Here is a 15,892-nt window from a genome sequence, read left to right as displayed (position 1 = left end):
TATGCTTTTGTTAATATACTATATGCCCTATTCTCATAACAATTCTAGTTTCAAACATAGAAAATATATTTTAAGAAAGACTTTGCAAATGGAACATTCATTGGCCAAATTATTTGTCCCAATTTTGGTTTAGAAATTATGATCATTTATATTTTGGGTTGAGGTATTCAAGTTTGCTTTTTGAATCATCCTGCTAGCAAAATTAGAACTATTTTATAGAGTGTAGAAGAGTTCAGTAGCTTTGAAGGCTGAGTGATAGCATCAAATCGAGGGAGGTAGTGAAATCATTTTATTTCTATTTGACCCTTTTTCCACTGGTCAAGACAAACAAAATTTTCTCTGCCTTGCTTCCAACTCTGTCTAAATAGCATAATATTTTAAGAAAGACTTTGTAAATGGAACATTCATTGGCCAACATTGTGTCCGTGGCTTTTGATGTAAATATTCCTATAAAAATTGATTAAGAAATATATCTGTAGATCTGAGGTGTAATTTTTTTTAATAGTTTTTTTTATTTACAAGTTATATGCATGGGTAATTTTACAGCATTGACAGTTGCCAAACCTTTTGTTCCAATTTTTCCCCTCCTTTCCCCCTCCCCTTCCTCTAGATAGTAGGAGACCAGTAGATGTTAAGTATATTAAAGCATAAATTAGATACAGAATAAGTATACATGACCAAACTGTTATTTTGCGTAAAAAAAGAATTGGATTCTGAAATATTATACAATTAGCCTGTGAAGGAAACTGAGGTGTAATTTTGTATGTGTATGTTCTTTGTCTATATCTGCATCCCATGAACTTAAAATAAGATTATGATAATTATTTCAAAATTATTAGTTGCCTTTGTAACACTTTGTGCATTTAAAGAAGTTTTTCTGAAAACATGACACCAGACAACCAAAGGAATCCCTGACACAGGAGAAGTAAAGATTGCCCAGTCTATATCACAACACTAGTGAGTTAGAGCTTGAGTTTTAGTATTTTGCAGTTGATAGTCTATCTACCTCTTTTCCTTGCCTTAAAGATGGCATATAAGAAGCAGTGTAGTATGGCAGATAGCTAGTCTTTGAGTTTATTAAACCTGATTTCAGATCCTGCCTGTCATATATGACAGCAATGTGACCACAACCAAATAACTTATCCTCTTAGCTTCCCCTGTCCAGCTCCTTTATATTGTAAGTTATAGAAAAGTTGCCAAATTATAACTAGGGATGGAGATTCCATAATGGGAGTTCCCTACAGGAAGGAGATCAGAGTCATTATCCAAAAGAAAACAGTCATGTGAAAATAATGATTTGAAAAAAAAATCTACAAAATTCTTGTGTAGTGCATAGGATTTATGAGAATATAGAATGAGATAATGGTGGTATTTGTGAACATTTTTGTAACTTTTAAAATTCGATACATATGCAAGATATGTCAATTCAGATATAACCCAGGTTGAATTCTGGACTTTTAATCCCTATTCCCTCCCCCTTCACTTTTTACTGCAATTATAATAACTCTAAAAATCTGATACTTTCAGAGTAAGATATCCAGTCTTTAGCAAATCTATTAGCCCTATCCCCAGCAATCCAGTTTTATCAAAACGTGCCTTTTTCCATTTCTTCTGAACCTGTCAGAATTGTTCTTAATGCAGGATTCTCCTTCTCTCTTCTTTTGTCCTCACCCATCTTCCATTGTCCTTTTCCCCTCCTTTTCTTCTAATTAATTTCCTAACTCCCTGAAAAGTGAATATTTATTCCTTTGCCCTTCTCAGTTTTTCACAGGGCATCTCTGAAGGGAATTTCCAGGGAAGGAAAAGAACTGAAGTGGATTAATTTCTATTTTAATTCATTCCTTAAGCCATGAATTGTAATGAACCTTAAAAAAAAAGTTTCTTTGCTTGTTTGACTAGCCCTGTAATGTCATCATTTAAGGAGCCCCCACTGTGGAACATCTACAAATGTAGACCACAAACTTTTCTGCAATTTATAATCTTGAAGAGTTGCCTAAGAATTCTAAGGGTTTAGAATCATTGATAAATGTCCAAATGTGGGACTGGAACTCAGGTCCACGATGGAGTGCGCGTCTCTCTTCACTCTCATGTTGCCTTTTACCCTATTTTATTTGCGTTTCTTACAAATCCATGAGATCTTTGTATGATTAGAACATCCCATTCTTTTCCTGTTTATTATTTGCTGAAGTCCATGAGAATCAATTAGCCATGAAAAACCAACTTCAAAAACGTATTTTAGAAGTGATTACTTGAGATTGCTCAAAATTGTCATCGAGGGACTGGGGATGGTTTGCCCGATGCCTTTGGGATCAATGTTGGATAACACTTTGCTCTGGTGGGAAGAGATGGAGCATTTTTACACCTACCTACAAGCCAAGATTCTCCAGCAGGACAAGCTTCTTACAGCTTGAACAAGATGTGTAGTAAAAAGACATGGATATACGGTCCTCAGAAGAAGAACTGAAAACCCTTAGCAGTCAGATGAAAACGCTCCAAGGCACTGACACTAAGAGAAATGTAAATTCAGATAACTGGGAGGTAGAAGCTTACAGTTATTTAGATTTGCATTTTGCCATGGAAAAGTCAATGTTGGTGGGGCTATGGAAACACGGGCACCCTCCTTGCTGTACTGTGGGTGGAGCTATGACTTCAGCCAACCATCTCTGAAAGCTTTTGGGAATTAGCCCAAGAAAGTTCTATACCTTTTCAAGCAGATTCTATTGCTAGGCACATATGCCAAAGAAGGAAGTAATTTTTTTTTTTTCTTTTTTTCTTTTTTTTGGCTGAGGCAATTGGGGTTAAGTGACTTTCCGAGTTACTTTGTGTTGTGTCTGGGGTCAAATCTGAACTCAGGTCCTCCTGACTTCAGGGCTGGTGCTCTATCCCCCGAGCCACTAATTACCCCAAAGTAATTTTTTAAAAGGTCCATATCCACCAAAATGTTTATGGAATTTTTTTTTTAATAAAGTAGATTTCCATCATTTGCAGAGTGATAAAATTTAAGTTGTGGTATGTGAATGTAGTGGAATAGCACTGTCCTCTAGGGAATGATGACTGATGAATACCAAGAAACATAGGGAGATTCAAATGGACTGATGGTGAACTAGGGAAACAATATGTACAATGACTTAAGGTAAATGGAAAGGAAAAAAGAGTATCTTCCCTGAAGAAGAGATAGGAGGAGATATTATTGGCCCTTCAGGGCAGAGGTCAGGGAGTGATACTGTCCGTATATAACACTGCAAATAAGGTCAGATAATTCGGGATGTTTTTGTTTAGTATTGCTAAACTAAAAAAAAATTCTTTGTTACTTCATGTGACTCTCTGGGGGCGGAAAGGGGGAAAGTATACATGAGGAAATGTAAATGACATCTATCAAAAAGATGTCAGTGAAATTTATATTTAAAAAAAAAACAAACAAAACTTAGTTTCCCTGAGATTCCATTTAAACTTAAAATGCTCCAGCTTTAATTTTAAGAAATGCATTTCGCAATCCCTTATCCTGCCTTATTTACAATTTTCAAAGCTGAATTTCCACTTGAGGATAGTTGTGGCAAGGGGGAAACTATTTCGCCGCTCGGAACTTGCTAGGGCGTAAGGAACGAGGGTTTGCCAGAGGGAGCCGGCGCGTTCCGCTGCTGCGTGATGTCATCGCCAGAAGCCCGGTTTTTGTTTTAAGGGCAGAACTCTTCCCCGTGGCTGGTTGGACATGACGGGAGTGCGCTTGGAAACCCTCCCGTCCCATTGAGCAGCCCCGGGCCGGCCGGGCGCGCGGCCCCCGAAATGACAGCTGAAAGCAATTAGGCCGAATGAGAGCTCGCCAAAGTCACCGCGAGCATTATCGGGCCCGAGCACGAGAGAGCGGCTAGATTACATGGGGGAAGAAATGACTAATTTAATTAGGAGTAAACTGTAATAATATAATTGGGAGGGAAAGGCCGGCCATGCGGTCCCGGCTATGCTGATGTTGACTCACCCTCCCCACAACTGCCAGGGTGGAGGAACATGTGGAGCTGTTGCTTAAGTTGCAGTCATTTTAAATGGTTTAAATCCTTGTAAACACTTAGTGAGCGCGAGGCTCCCTCTCCCTCTCCCTCCTTTCCTCCTTTTCCCTCTTCTCTCTCTCTCCCTCTCTCTCTCCCACTCTCTTCCTTTGTCTGTTTCTAAGTCTCTCTCTCATTCTGTCTCTCTGTTTTTTTTTTTTTTTTTCTGTTCATCTCCCTGTGTTCTCTATCTTTCTCCCTCCATTCTCTCTGTCTCTGTTTCTTTCTATCTCTCTGTCTCTGTTTCTTTGTCTCTCTATCTTGCTTTCTCTCTCACTATCTTCCTTGTCTCTCTCTCCTCCCTCTCATTTCCTACTCTGCCCCCTTCTTCTCTTTTCTTTCCCTCCCTCCGCTCTTTCCTCATTCCCCTTCTTTCCCTTCTTATTCTCCCTTACCTTATTTCTTTCTGTTTCTGCCGCCTTCCCCCTGTCCTCTTCCCTTTCCTCCTTTATTCTCCCTTACCTTATTTCTTTTTGTTTCTGCCCCCATCCCCCTGTCCTCTTCCCTTTCCTCCTTACCCTCTTTTCCTCTTCATCAGTCTCTCCCCCCACCCATTACTGGAAAATGTATCCCAGTAATATTTTTGACAAGAGAGGGCAGAGATACAATGGTTGAAAAGAAAGACCACTCGATATAATGTCCTAATCATGTTCTAGGATAATGTTAGAAACTTACTCATCTTGTCTTCATTAGAATCCTTGCTCCAGGGGAGGAAGTGCCATTTCTTAGTACTTACTGATGAAATTTTTGGCCATCTCAATTCAACCAGAATTTGGATTCATTATAGCATTGTACTGTGTACCCAATAAACACTCAATGTATTCGTGATAACTTATTTTTTTCTCAGAAAAATATTTTCCCCCAGGCACAGACCTTTAAAATAGTATACCGTAATCTATTCCACACGGTAATAGTTCTCCCCAGATATGTTTTCTCCCCTCTTTGATTGAGTTTACATAAATAACATGGATGAGTTTTTCAGTAGAGTGGGTAGGTATAGTGAGCCCTTGCATTGGATGCAGTACGCAGGATTTCTCTCTTTGCATATGCTATTTTTGGGTGAGAGTACACAGGTAAAATAGGAACAGGAACAAACTATCTGCCTACAGTTTCTTAATAAGAAATAGTATTAATTTCTTATTGATATTGATATTCTTATTATATTTTGATATGGTGTCTAACTTATAAGTGTTCTAGCGTTTGCTACAGAAATGTTAATGAAGCTTTATGAAATTGACCATTTTTTAGAAATTTAACTGGATACTGTGGTTTTTCAGGCTCCAAACCATCTCTTTCTTCTCCCTCTCCTCATTTCCACAGATTCTTAGTAATAAATTTAATAATCAAGAGTTAACGCTTTCCAGTGCTGGACACCAAGGATGAAAAACTGAGTATCATTAATTTTGATTTAAATGCAAACTTAGGGAAGGGAGGAACTATTTTTTTGCCTTCAATTTCTCCATGTGTAGTAGTAGTAGTAGTAGTAGTAGTAGTAGTAGTTGTTGTTGTTGTTCTAGTAGCAGCAGCAGCAGTAATAGGAGTCTTCTGCTCATTGTGCTGCTTAGCTTCCTCACAAAGAAGCATTTTTTTATCCAAAATATTCCCCATTTCAATAGCATACAGATTTTCCTGAATCCATTGATCTCAGAATTTTAGAATTGGAAGGGAAGCTAAGTTTACTTGGTCTGTTTTGCAAATGGGAAAAATGAGCTTGACAGAGAAGTCTTTTATCCAAAGCCAGTGACAGAGCAGGACTAAGAGAATTGCTCTCTTGACCCCCTTGCCCCTGCCCAAATCTGGGTCTGTCTTCTGTCCATTCCTTTCTGACCAGTGATTTCCTAAGCCCTTGGTGAGCTTTTGGAGAGGCAGCTCTTCCCATCAATGCAGATAATATTTTACTTGCTGCTCTGCAAATTAAAGTCTTAAAGTATAGACTAAAAACCTTTTTTATGAGTCATGGAATGGACCCTGACTAGAACAATTTTTAAAATACATAAAATACATAGGATTAAAAAGGAAAAATAAGTTATAAAGTACAGTCATTGGAGCATTCAACAATAACAAAATCACAGACCCCAGGTTAAGAACCCTTGTTGTATTGAGTTGCTGAGAGATTCTTGCAGAAGGCTTCCTAGCCAATTTGTGCCAGAGGCTGGACCCCAGGCCCACTGCAGAGGTCAGCTGTCTTTCCAAGCTGCCAACCATGTACTTACTTCACAATGTTAGATATCTAGACTTAAAAAAATTGTAGGAAAAATGCTAACCCCAGAAGATAAGTGAATGAAACGGTGTTAGCATGTTCCTTCTCTGAAGTCTTTATTTTTACCTTTGTAATATATAATTTTTACTATATAGGTCAGGAACTTAAAATTTTACTGACCCTCCTTGGGTCATCTGACATCACTAAGGAAAGCTGAATCCATCAAATGCTTAAAGATGTGGTTATTCTGGCAGTCATTGTCTTTGATAGGACTTCAAAATTAGTAATGTATTAGTGGAAGGACCTTGGCTGGCTTCATTTTCATGAGAGAGGACAAAAATAATACTCTGTCATTTTATTGCCATATCTTGGAAACACTTCTGAAAGACTTCAAAATGAGTAGATGAAAATCATGCGCTTAATTCTTAACATGACTAGACACTGAGCAAGTGGCAGACATCATATATGAGGAATCAGTGACGAGCTTGGGAAGTGATGAAAAGAAAACTTGACTCACTAGAGATTTCTACACCTGGAAGATGTAATGTAACTTCATGGAAAATCAATTAAAGAAAAAAGAAGACAAGAATATAATCATAGAGTCTAAGTGATTTAGTGTCCTGGCTTTGAACATTAATTGTAATATTCAGAGACAATCTTGGCCCTCACACTTTGGGTGTGCTTTGGGCTACATGCTTCAGAGATTTTTTTTTTTTTAATTCTCACGTTGCTTTTTGTAGTTTTTCTGTCTTATTGCCTTTGGAAACATTTTGTTCTCTAATATCTAATCTCTTTCTCCCTACTTCCCACTCATTAGTATCAGAAATCAAATGACCAAACTTGAAATTTTGATTGCAGTCAATCGTTATTTCCCCCCTGAGTATAATACATTTACTTGTATGTTTGTCCTTCACAGTTTTAGGGACATACGATTTCTCCACCCAAGAATATTGCAACATCTCTCAACCCACCAGAATGATGGTGTTAATTCCAATAGAAGTGGATCCCTCTAGGACATATATTGATTTAGAAATTAACATTACCTATATTGTACTTTTATTTATTTAGTTAAACACATTTTAATCTGGTACTGGCCCCTCTTGGGCATACTGAAATTTTGAGGAACTCTGAATTGTATGATCTTCTAGAATGGCTGTGTACAAAACAAATCACCCTACAGGCACATTGGTAAGAAGCTTCTTCTTACTTAGCTAGGCCAGTCCTTGAACAGCAGGTGTACAATCTGTCACCAGTCTTATTTTCTTTTTTAACATCAATTATGATTAGCCAGAGTTCTCTTCTTCCTCCTGTTTTTGAAAAGGCACTGAATTTGAACTCAGACTCTCCTCCCACTAACCTTATTGTCTTGAGAAACTAATTGAGTTTCTAAGCCTTTTTCCTTATCTCTAAAATAAGTAGTTTAGGCTAGAAAATTCCAGTTAGACTTCTAAATTGTATGATCCTGCATAACTATTGGAAACATTCAACACACACACACACACTGAATATTTGAAGTAGCAACTAAAGACGATCCTTTACAGAATCCTAGGTCTAGAGCTGAAAGATATTTCAGAAGTCACCTAGCCCAAATGGACAAATGAGGAAACCGAGGTCCATGGAAGTTAGGTCACTTGGATGAGATTATACTGGGAGGTAGTGAGAGAATCAAGATTCAAAGTCAAGTCCATTGACTAATGCTCTTTTTGCTATATTATGACATTTGTTTAAATGTTAAAATTTTTTATTGCCATTGGAGTAATTACTTTCTGTCTTTAGGTTGACAATTGACATAAAAAATTCTATGAAATATTGCATCATAACTGACAAATTTAGATACTTATAAACCAGTCCTAAAAATCAGGCAGACAAAACCTATAGAGAGATGCCATGATTGGTCTTGAAACTAAGAAGACTTGGTTTCTCTTCTTGTTTTCCAATGTTTTTGAATTGGCTTACCCTTTTAATATCTCTTAAAACCAAAATTTAGTTTCCTTATTTGTAAAATGAGGTGGTTGGATTCAACAATCTTTAATTTTTGAAATTGATTTCATAAGATTTGAGTGAAACAAAAAAGGGATTTAGAGGAGAACTAACAATATATAGACTGGGTAAGGAGAGAATGAAAAGTGATAAAGAGAAAGGACAAGGAGGAGAAGAAAAAATGAAAAATGGGCCCTAAAGTTATGAGAGGTAAGGAGGAGGGCATGTAATTAAGGAAGGCAAGCAAAATGTCCATCCTCCTTCCCTTGCCTTTTATTTTTTATCATTAAGTCATAAATGTAAAACTGAAAGAGATATCTAGAGTAATTCAACCTATTCATTCTACATATGAGGAAACTTTCCCACAGATATTAGGAAATAACAAGTCTGGGATTTGAACTTAATCTTCTGATTCCAAATCCTATGCTTTTTCCCTCCATAAGATTTACAAGCTTATCTTGATGTGAAGCATTTATACTTGAGATAAAGTGATTCAATAAATTCAGTAAACATTTGTTAAGTACCTACTATGACTTAGCCAAGATCACAGTGAAAGAGACTGAGATTGGATTCAAAACAAATCATGATTCCATGACCAGTATGTCATATGAGGGAAAAATTAGTCATCTGGGAATCAGGCTACTCACATTTGATACTATTCATGCCAGAAAGTGAATCCTTTTGAGTTTGTTTCCTTATTTGTAGAATGCAGGAGGAGAGGTCTAGAGATCTTCTTAATCTGTGTGTGTGTGTGTGTGTGTGTGTGTGTGTCATAGAACCTTCAGAAGTTTAATAAACCTATGAATTCTATGAATTTCAGAATAATAAATATTATTTTTGTAATATAAATAATATTTAAGTATGTAAAATAGGATGCATAAAATTACCAAAGGAGAGGAATTGTCACAAATCACTATTATCAAAGTTAATTTTTTTTTAAATTTAGAAAGTTCATGCACACTGAAAGTTAAGAATCTTTACATTAGATGATCTCTTAAGTCCTTTGAAGGTCTAAAATTCTGAAGCTCAGGCTGACGCTGGGTTGATGATGGATTGATGGGTCCATAGTGTGCCATCCACTCAGCAGAATGAGTGCAGAGAGCTGCTGGTATCATGCTGTCTGAATTAGTCTCCAGTGTGTTGGTGGTTTGATCAGAGAAAGTAATTCATAGAGATGTGAATCCTTCACTTCCAAAGGATGCCTTGAGAGGCCCTGTGAATATTTCATAGTCAAAAATCAGCTCAAGAATTTAGGTACTTTACTTCCCTTTACTCCTACTCCGGCCTTCTGCTGGGGGCTGCACATGGACCAAAATTGCTCCAGCTACAGATCCTAGCTTCATGTTTGTCTACAGAGTCCTCGTAGAACTCATGTGTACCTCCCAGGCAGTTCAATATCTTGGATGCTGAGCACAAACTCCCCTGTAAAAATTGTCCACTGCTGGTCCCTGAGACAGACCTAAATAAAGCAGAGATGGATGAGATGGGAGTGGGGAGGGGTGACAGGATGAGGTAAAGATCTGGAGTTGCTACGAGGTGAAGTGAAGGGAACATCTGGCCACAGGCTTGAGAAATCCTTTGTTAAATCAAATGCAGGTGATAATGAGCTAAACACTAGGTACAACCACCTTCCATAAGCTGATAATTTTGTATGGCCTGCCAGTGATGTTATAAATATCCAAATGACCCTTGGCAGAAAAAAGGTTCCTCACCTCTGGTCTAATCCCAGATCTAGGATGGTGACGAAGCTTCCCTATGACCACTGAGTTTGTGATGGCCACCCAAGACTCCAAACTAGATACCACATCTGAATTCAGGCACACTTTAGAGTACTGGGATGGAAGGAACATCAGTCCAGGAATACTGGTCATATAGCAAGGGAATCGCTGGTAAGTCCTTTCCCCTACTCTAGGTGTGGTGATGCATTGACATGGCTATTAAACAGGAAATAAATTTACTCTGAAATGTGCTCAGAGTCTGCATTTTGGGAAGTTGGGATATTAATCCAGAAGAATTAAAAGAGCAAGAGGGAATTAAAAAAGGAAGAATGGATCAGAATGGATTAAAAATTTAAAAAGAAAAATAGAGGTGAGGAATATTCCCAGTGTTGATTTTCCATTATGGTCTTTCTATTGTCTTCTTTTGCAAACAATAAAAAAAGAAAAGGAAATACTTGAGATGGGAGTAATGATGAAATGAGAATAGAAAAAGTGATACCTGTAGAGAATACAAAAAAAACCCAATGATTTTTGCATTTTTGATTATTCTTTTCCCTGTCACCGACCCACCCATGAATCCCAAGATTTCGGCAAGAGTGAGCTTCTAGTGTCAGCAATACAAATTAGAACATTACTGGGGTGTTATTGAGAATAGAAATTTGGAAATATCAATAAAATGCTAATGAGAACATCGATTGACCTTCATAGATTTCATGGAAATAGTTCCAGCATGTCCCTGCTTGTACATGTAATGTATAATAAGAAAAAAAATAGCGCTGCATAATTTGGTTTTCACATGACAGACATTTACAAACTAACACACAAGCAAAACACAAGCAGCTCCCACCCCATCAGTTTTATATTAATTGTTAACAAAACAGAGAGATGTGATCTCTGACTTTGGCCTTTTGCTGCCAGTTTTTACTAGAGAATCATGAATCTAAAGTTGAATTGAAACTTAACTGGTCACTTTATATATGAGGAAATTAAAGTTTATACTGAATCCTTTTCGGTTGAGTTTCTTAGCCTTAGTGTTTCTCAGTAGGTAAATAGTCAAGTTAGATGTTAATGGCTTTGGTGAAAAATCATGTCATTCATTCAACACCTATTGTGTGCCAGGTGTAATGATATGGTGTTAGGGATACCCAGGAAAAACACACACACTCAGTCATTCATTGTCTCTCTGCTCACTGGGTCTGGCAATGTATACATTTCTATTTTATTGGGGCTGAATAAAAATTAGCTTTGTTCTGCTTAGCTTGGGAAATGGGTAGAAGTTATTTTCACTTCCATGTCAAGAAAAGCAAATTTTCATTAAGGATTGGAACTGTCCAAGTGGTAATAGCACGTTCTTTAAATGGAGTCTAGATTTGGGGAGGATTTCTTCTCAGGTATGAGTGGGACCTCCGAGTTTCAGTTTAGCTCAGAGACAATGATTTTCTCAATTTGACTATCCTCTATCTGCCTTTTGAAGATAAATGCTATCACAATGCCAAATTTATGCATTTGTTTCTCCACCCAGAAGCCTTTTTTTCAAACTTAGAGAGAGTTGAGAGTCTTGATATCTGACAAGTTTCTGCTGTAAGTGATAATGAAAAAAAAAACAGTCCTTTGAAGTTTATCTGTTTGTAATGGCAGCTAAATGGACACATGGACAGAACACCAGACCAAGAAGACACGAGTTCAAATATGGTTTTAGACACTTATTAACTCCATGATTTTAGGCAAGCTCCTTAAGCTCTTCCTGCCTCAATTTCCTCATTTGTAAACTATGGACAATAAAAATGCCTCTCTCTGGGGGTTGTGAGGTTAAATGAGATATTTGTACAGGGCTTAGTAAGCCTTTAATTAATAAATAAATTCTAGTTATTATTATTATGTAGTATGCTTACTATAATGCTGGTTCCTTCCATGAGGCTGTTTTTGGCGATAGTAACAAGATTCCTGTAGTAGTACCTTCAAGGACTAGCCTCATACACAAATCTGTTCTATAGCAAGCAAGATTCCTGTTTACAACAAAATGCCTGAAAGTTTTAACCCATATTCTATCAATTTTAGCAAGGTGAAGCAGTGCCAGACATTGTGCTTTGGGTTGTGAAAATTTTTTTTTTTTTATATGACCCCGACAACAACCCTGTGAAGATATTATTATCACCATTATGCAGTGGAAACTGAGACAAATTGAGGTCAGGTGACTTGGCCAAAATCACATGTTTAGTTAATGTCCCAGACTAGATTTGAACTCACATCTTCACGATCCCAGACTCTGCTTGCTATCCCTTATGCCAATAGCTACATCTAATAAAAATTAATATGATGATGTATAAAATGCCTTATTTTCATTATATTTTTCAGTGTTCAGATAATTCTTATGTCCAGGTTCCTTGTAAGAGAAAATGTTTCAAAGAGAAAAAAGTATATTAGAAGCCAAGTTGTAGCTAGTGTTTTTAAGAGAAATGGCAGCCACCTGTTCTTATTTGTCATTAAAATGGTTTCTCTGATTTCTGATCTTAAAGAAGAAAGAAATAATAACTGAATTCTGTTCAGGATGTACCCAACAGTTCTGCAATTTAGGAAGTAAATATTTATATTTATGGACTTCATAGTATTTAATATGTTATAATTTTTATTTTAAAACTAATTATGGTAATTTCATCTTCTGTAGAAGTTAAACGTATTTCCATCCTACCTGGGTAAAATACCAGACAATGAGACTGTAGACTGAGTGTTCATTATGCCTTTAAGTAAGACATGGGAGGGCCATAAGTGAGCTGTCCATGTCAGTTGAGAAAGAAATCAGACACGTTAAAGAATTATCCACACACACTTTTGCTTCCAACACATGGAAAGTTTAACAGAATTAAGGGCCTGAAGGTAAAGAACATAGTTCACTGGTGGTGAAAGAAAGGGTGAGAGAAGGGGGGGTGCAAAGTAAGGACTAAAAAGGGAACTGCTCCCTTTTCCTGTGCTTTGTACAGAACTAACAGAGACTTTGAAGTTGAACACTATTGATTCTTTGTATTGGAGCCATAGGGATATTAATACATTTTTCCTTTGGATTTGTCTTCTAGCACACTGATTTATGTCAGTACATGGACAAACACCCCGGAGGGCTTCATCCAGACAATGTGAAGGTAGGTAAAGTCATTTTTAAAGCCAAATATTAATGCTCTATTTTGAAAGCGATTGTTACAACTTCACTATTGACATTCTTTTCTGTATAAAGGGGAGCAAAACCAAGAACCAGCCGAATTCTATTTGGCCAATATTTTTAACATGTTTGTATCGTGCATCCCAATGTTAAAAGTTAAAAACAAAATGAGGGGGGGGCAGGTTTATGTGTATCTACTGGGATTGAGAGAGGCAGTTTGGGAGGTTAAATGACTTGTCCCTTAGTGTCTGTTAGAGGAGGGGTGTAAGCCCAAGACTTTGTGGCTTCAAAGTCAGATTCCTAACTGCCCTATAGACTCCTTTTGGTAGAAGTCTCTGTTAAAAATTGTTTCATTATTGAATTAATATTCTTTTCTTTGAACATTTTTATTTTAGAACATTAAAAATGATATCTTTTCCCTTAGAACTTTTATTTTTATTTATTTTATTTTTGTTCTTTTAGAACATGTATTTTTCACTTTATTTTAGCACATTAAAATTGATATTCGTTTCCTTAGAACATTTAAAAAAAATTGGAACATTAGAAATGTTCTTTTCCTTGGACTATTTATTTATTAATTTAATTTAGAACAGTTTATTTTTAATCGCTATTCAATAGTTTTCATTGTTATCTTTCACTTTTCCAACCTTTTCATTTCCCAAATGCATTGCTCTCTCTCCCAAAGAAATGTCCCTTATAAGGAAGGGGAGAAAAAAGTTCACCCAAACCAATCTGCCAGTCTGCCATATTCGATCTTGCCTCTTCATTTTGAAGAAGGAGAAACCGAACCTCCGATGAACCTAGTGCCCAAAATTGAACATCCGGTTAGGGACAGAGAGAGTGTTAGGACCCAGATCTTATTCCTGCCAATCCCAATCCATTTCCCCTTTGTCTGTGTTCCAAAACCTTTGCACTCAAATTAGCTTAGTTAATGTCTTTGTGATCAGGGTATGTATTTTCTATTGCAACAATAACACTATTTTCCTTTTCCTTCAGAAAACCTTTTCCCCAGTGTATAGAAAGTTATCAAAGAGAAAGTCATTTGTTAATATGATCATTTGCAGTAGGAAAAAGCAGACGGCCACTATTACCTTGTTGGTTTCTATGGGAGGCTACCAACCTAATTACATATTGCCTTCTGCTCCCTGTTCGTCTGCTTGGAGACGAGGCGGCTCCCTCAGGTTTACTCACAGGAACTGCATTGCAGGTGATATCATTTTCCAGGAGCCTGGCAGAGTGGCACATGCCCCCGGGTATTTCAGTTTGATGTATGAGCGGGTGTTTTTTCCACACTGTGCTATTTGTTGTCACCCAAATCTATGAATGCAAAATTAAGAAGATCAGAATAACATTTACTAAGCCGACATTTATTCATGATGACATTCAGGGAGCTCGACAGAAATTAAAAGAGGAACAAAGATGGGCAACTGTTTCTAGTAGCCAAAGGTTACATGGAAGCTAGAGAAGGGATAAATGAGTATTGATGTGGTTTTTATTTTTTTATTTTGTTTCCAGAACATCTATCTTTGTAATCCACTATAAGAGATACTTGGTCTCCATAAATATTGCATAAATACTAAAAATCACCCAGATATAAGCAGCAGGCCTAGATAGACAAATATTTGGGGGGGTAAATAGTAGTAGTTTTTTCTCTTGGCAGGACCCATCTTTCAGTCCTATGAGAGCGTTTAAAATTTTATTCTGAAACTATGTACTTTATAAAAAATATTAAATATTATTACCCCAAAGACTTTGTACTTTCCCCCCTGAAAACATCATTTCTTTAAAAATATGTACATGGATGCAAGATTAATTTAATAGTTGAGAATGAAGTTTCTTAACCTAAGATGAGTTGCTCAGTTCCCTCATTTGGAAAATGGGTCCCTCTTAACCGATAATTTTACAGAGAGGGTCCAATGAAATAATGCATCAGAAGACCTTTGCAGAATTTAAAGTGCTCTGGATAATGTCAGTCTGCTTCTAATCTTTTTAATCACCACTAGGGATATCCTTGTTTAAACAATGAAATAATATATGATCTAATACTCAGATGATTGAAAAAAAAAAAGAAGGAAAATGATAGATATTTTAACTTCCCTTTTCTGTATAAGCAGTCTTACTTTTATTTAGGCTTTGGTTATCTGAAGGCCATTTACCCTAATAAACTGCAAAAACCATCTGCTAAAGCTTTCTTTCGGAACATAGAATATTTGTGACCATTAGAATATACTCTGAAAAAATAATGTCTATGTTAAATCTCTGGGAATCATTTTCCTGTTTTAATTGCTTAGGGAACTGTCTACTACACAAACTGTTTTCCATAATGAACACTCACCCTTAACTAATGGTTTCATTTTTTTTAAAGTAATATGTATTCTTGACAAATGGATAATTTCAGCAGTTAATTACCAATCTGGAAATTAACAACCTGAGTCAAAAGCCTGAGGACATTGGCCTTGTTATAAATATTTATGTTTGTTAAAAGTGTAACAACTGATTTCTGCCACTATGTCATTGGGTGCCTCAGAAACTGGTTAGTATTTACATACCAATTTTTAGTGTTTTGTTGTTATTTTTTACACTAGTCATTTGTTGTTGATACTTTGAGATTTGGAATACAACCTTTAACTTAGAATGCATTATTCTTCATTACCAGGAGAATCCTTTTTTTTTTTTTTTTTTTTTTTGAAGTCTTAAATTAAATGAGTAATCTTTTTAGATATTTACTTATTCTAGTATATTGAGTAAAATTCCAATCAGAAACCAATCCTTCCACTCAATTAGTTTTCATGGGTTTCTT

General features: G+C 36.5%; 1 protein-coding gene across 1 annotated transcript in view; it reads left to right on the top strand.

Annotated features, from left to right (window-relative positions):
- CDK14 (cyclin dependent kinase 14) overlaps window positions 1-15,892 on the top strand; it is a 545,438-nt gene that overhangs the window by 286,139 nt on the left and 243,407 nt on the right. The window contains 1 exon segment of the mRNA XM_052000624.1: window positions 13,013-13,075. Coding sequence (XP_051856584.1) covers window positions 13,013-13,075 — 63 coding nt within the window.

The sequence above is a fragment of the Antechinus flavipes genome, chromosome 5, assembly GCF_016432865.1.
Source record: "Antechinus flavipes isolate AdamAnt ecotype Samford, QLD, Australia chromosome 5, AdamAnt_v2, whole genome shotgun sequence".
NCBI classification, from domain to species: domain Eukaryota; kingdom Metazoa; phylum Chordata; class Mammalia; order Dasyuromorphia; family Dasyuridae; genus Antechinus; species Antechinus flavipes.
Note: the sequence above shows the minus strand (reverse complement) of the source record. Positions and strands in the feature narration are given on the sequence as shown.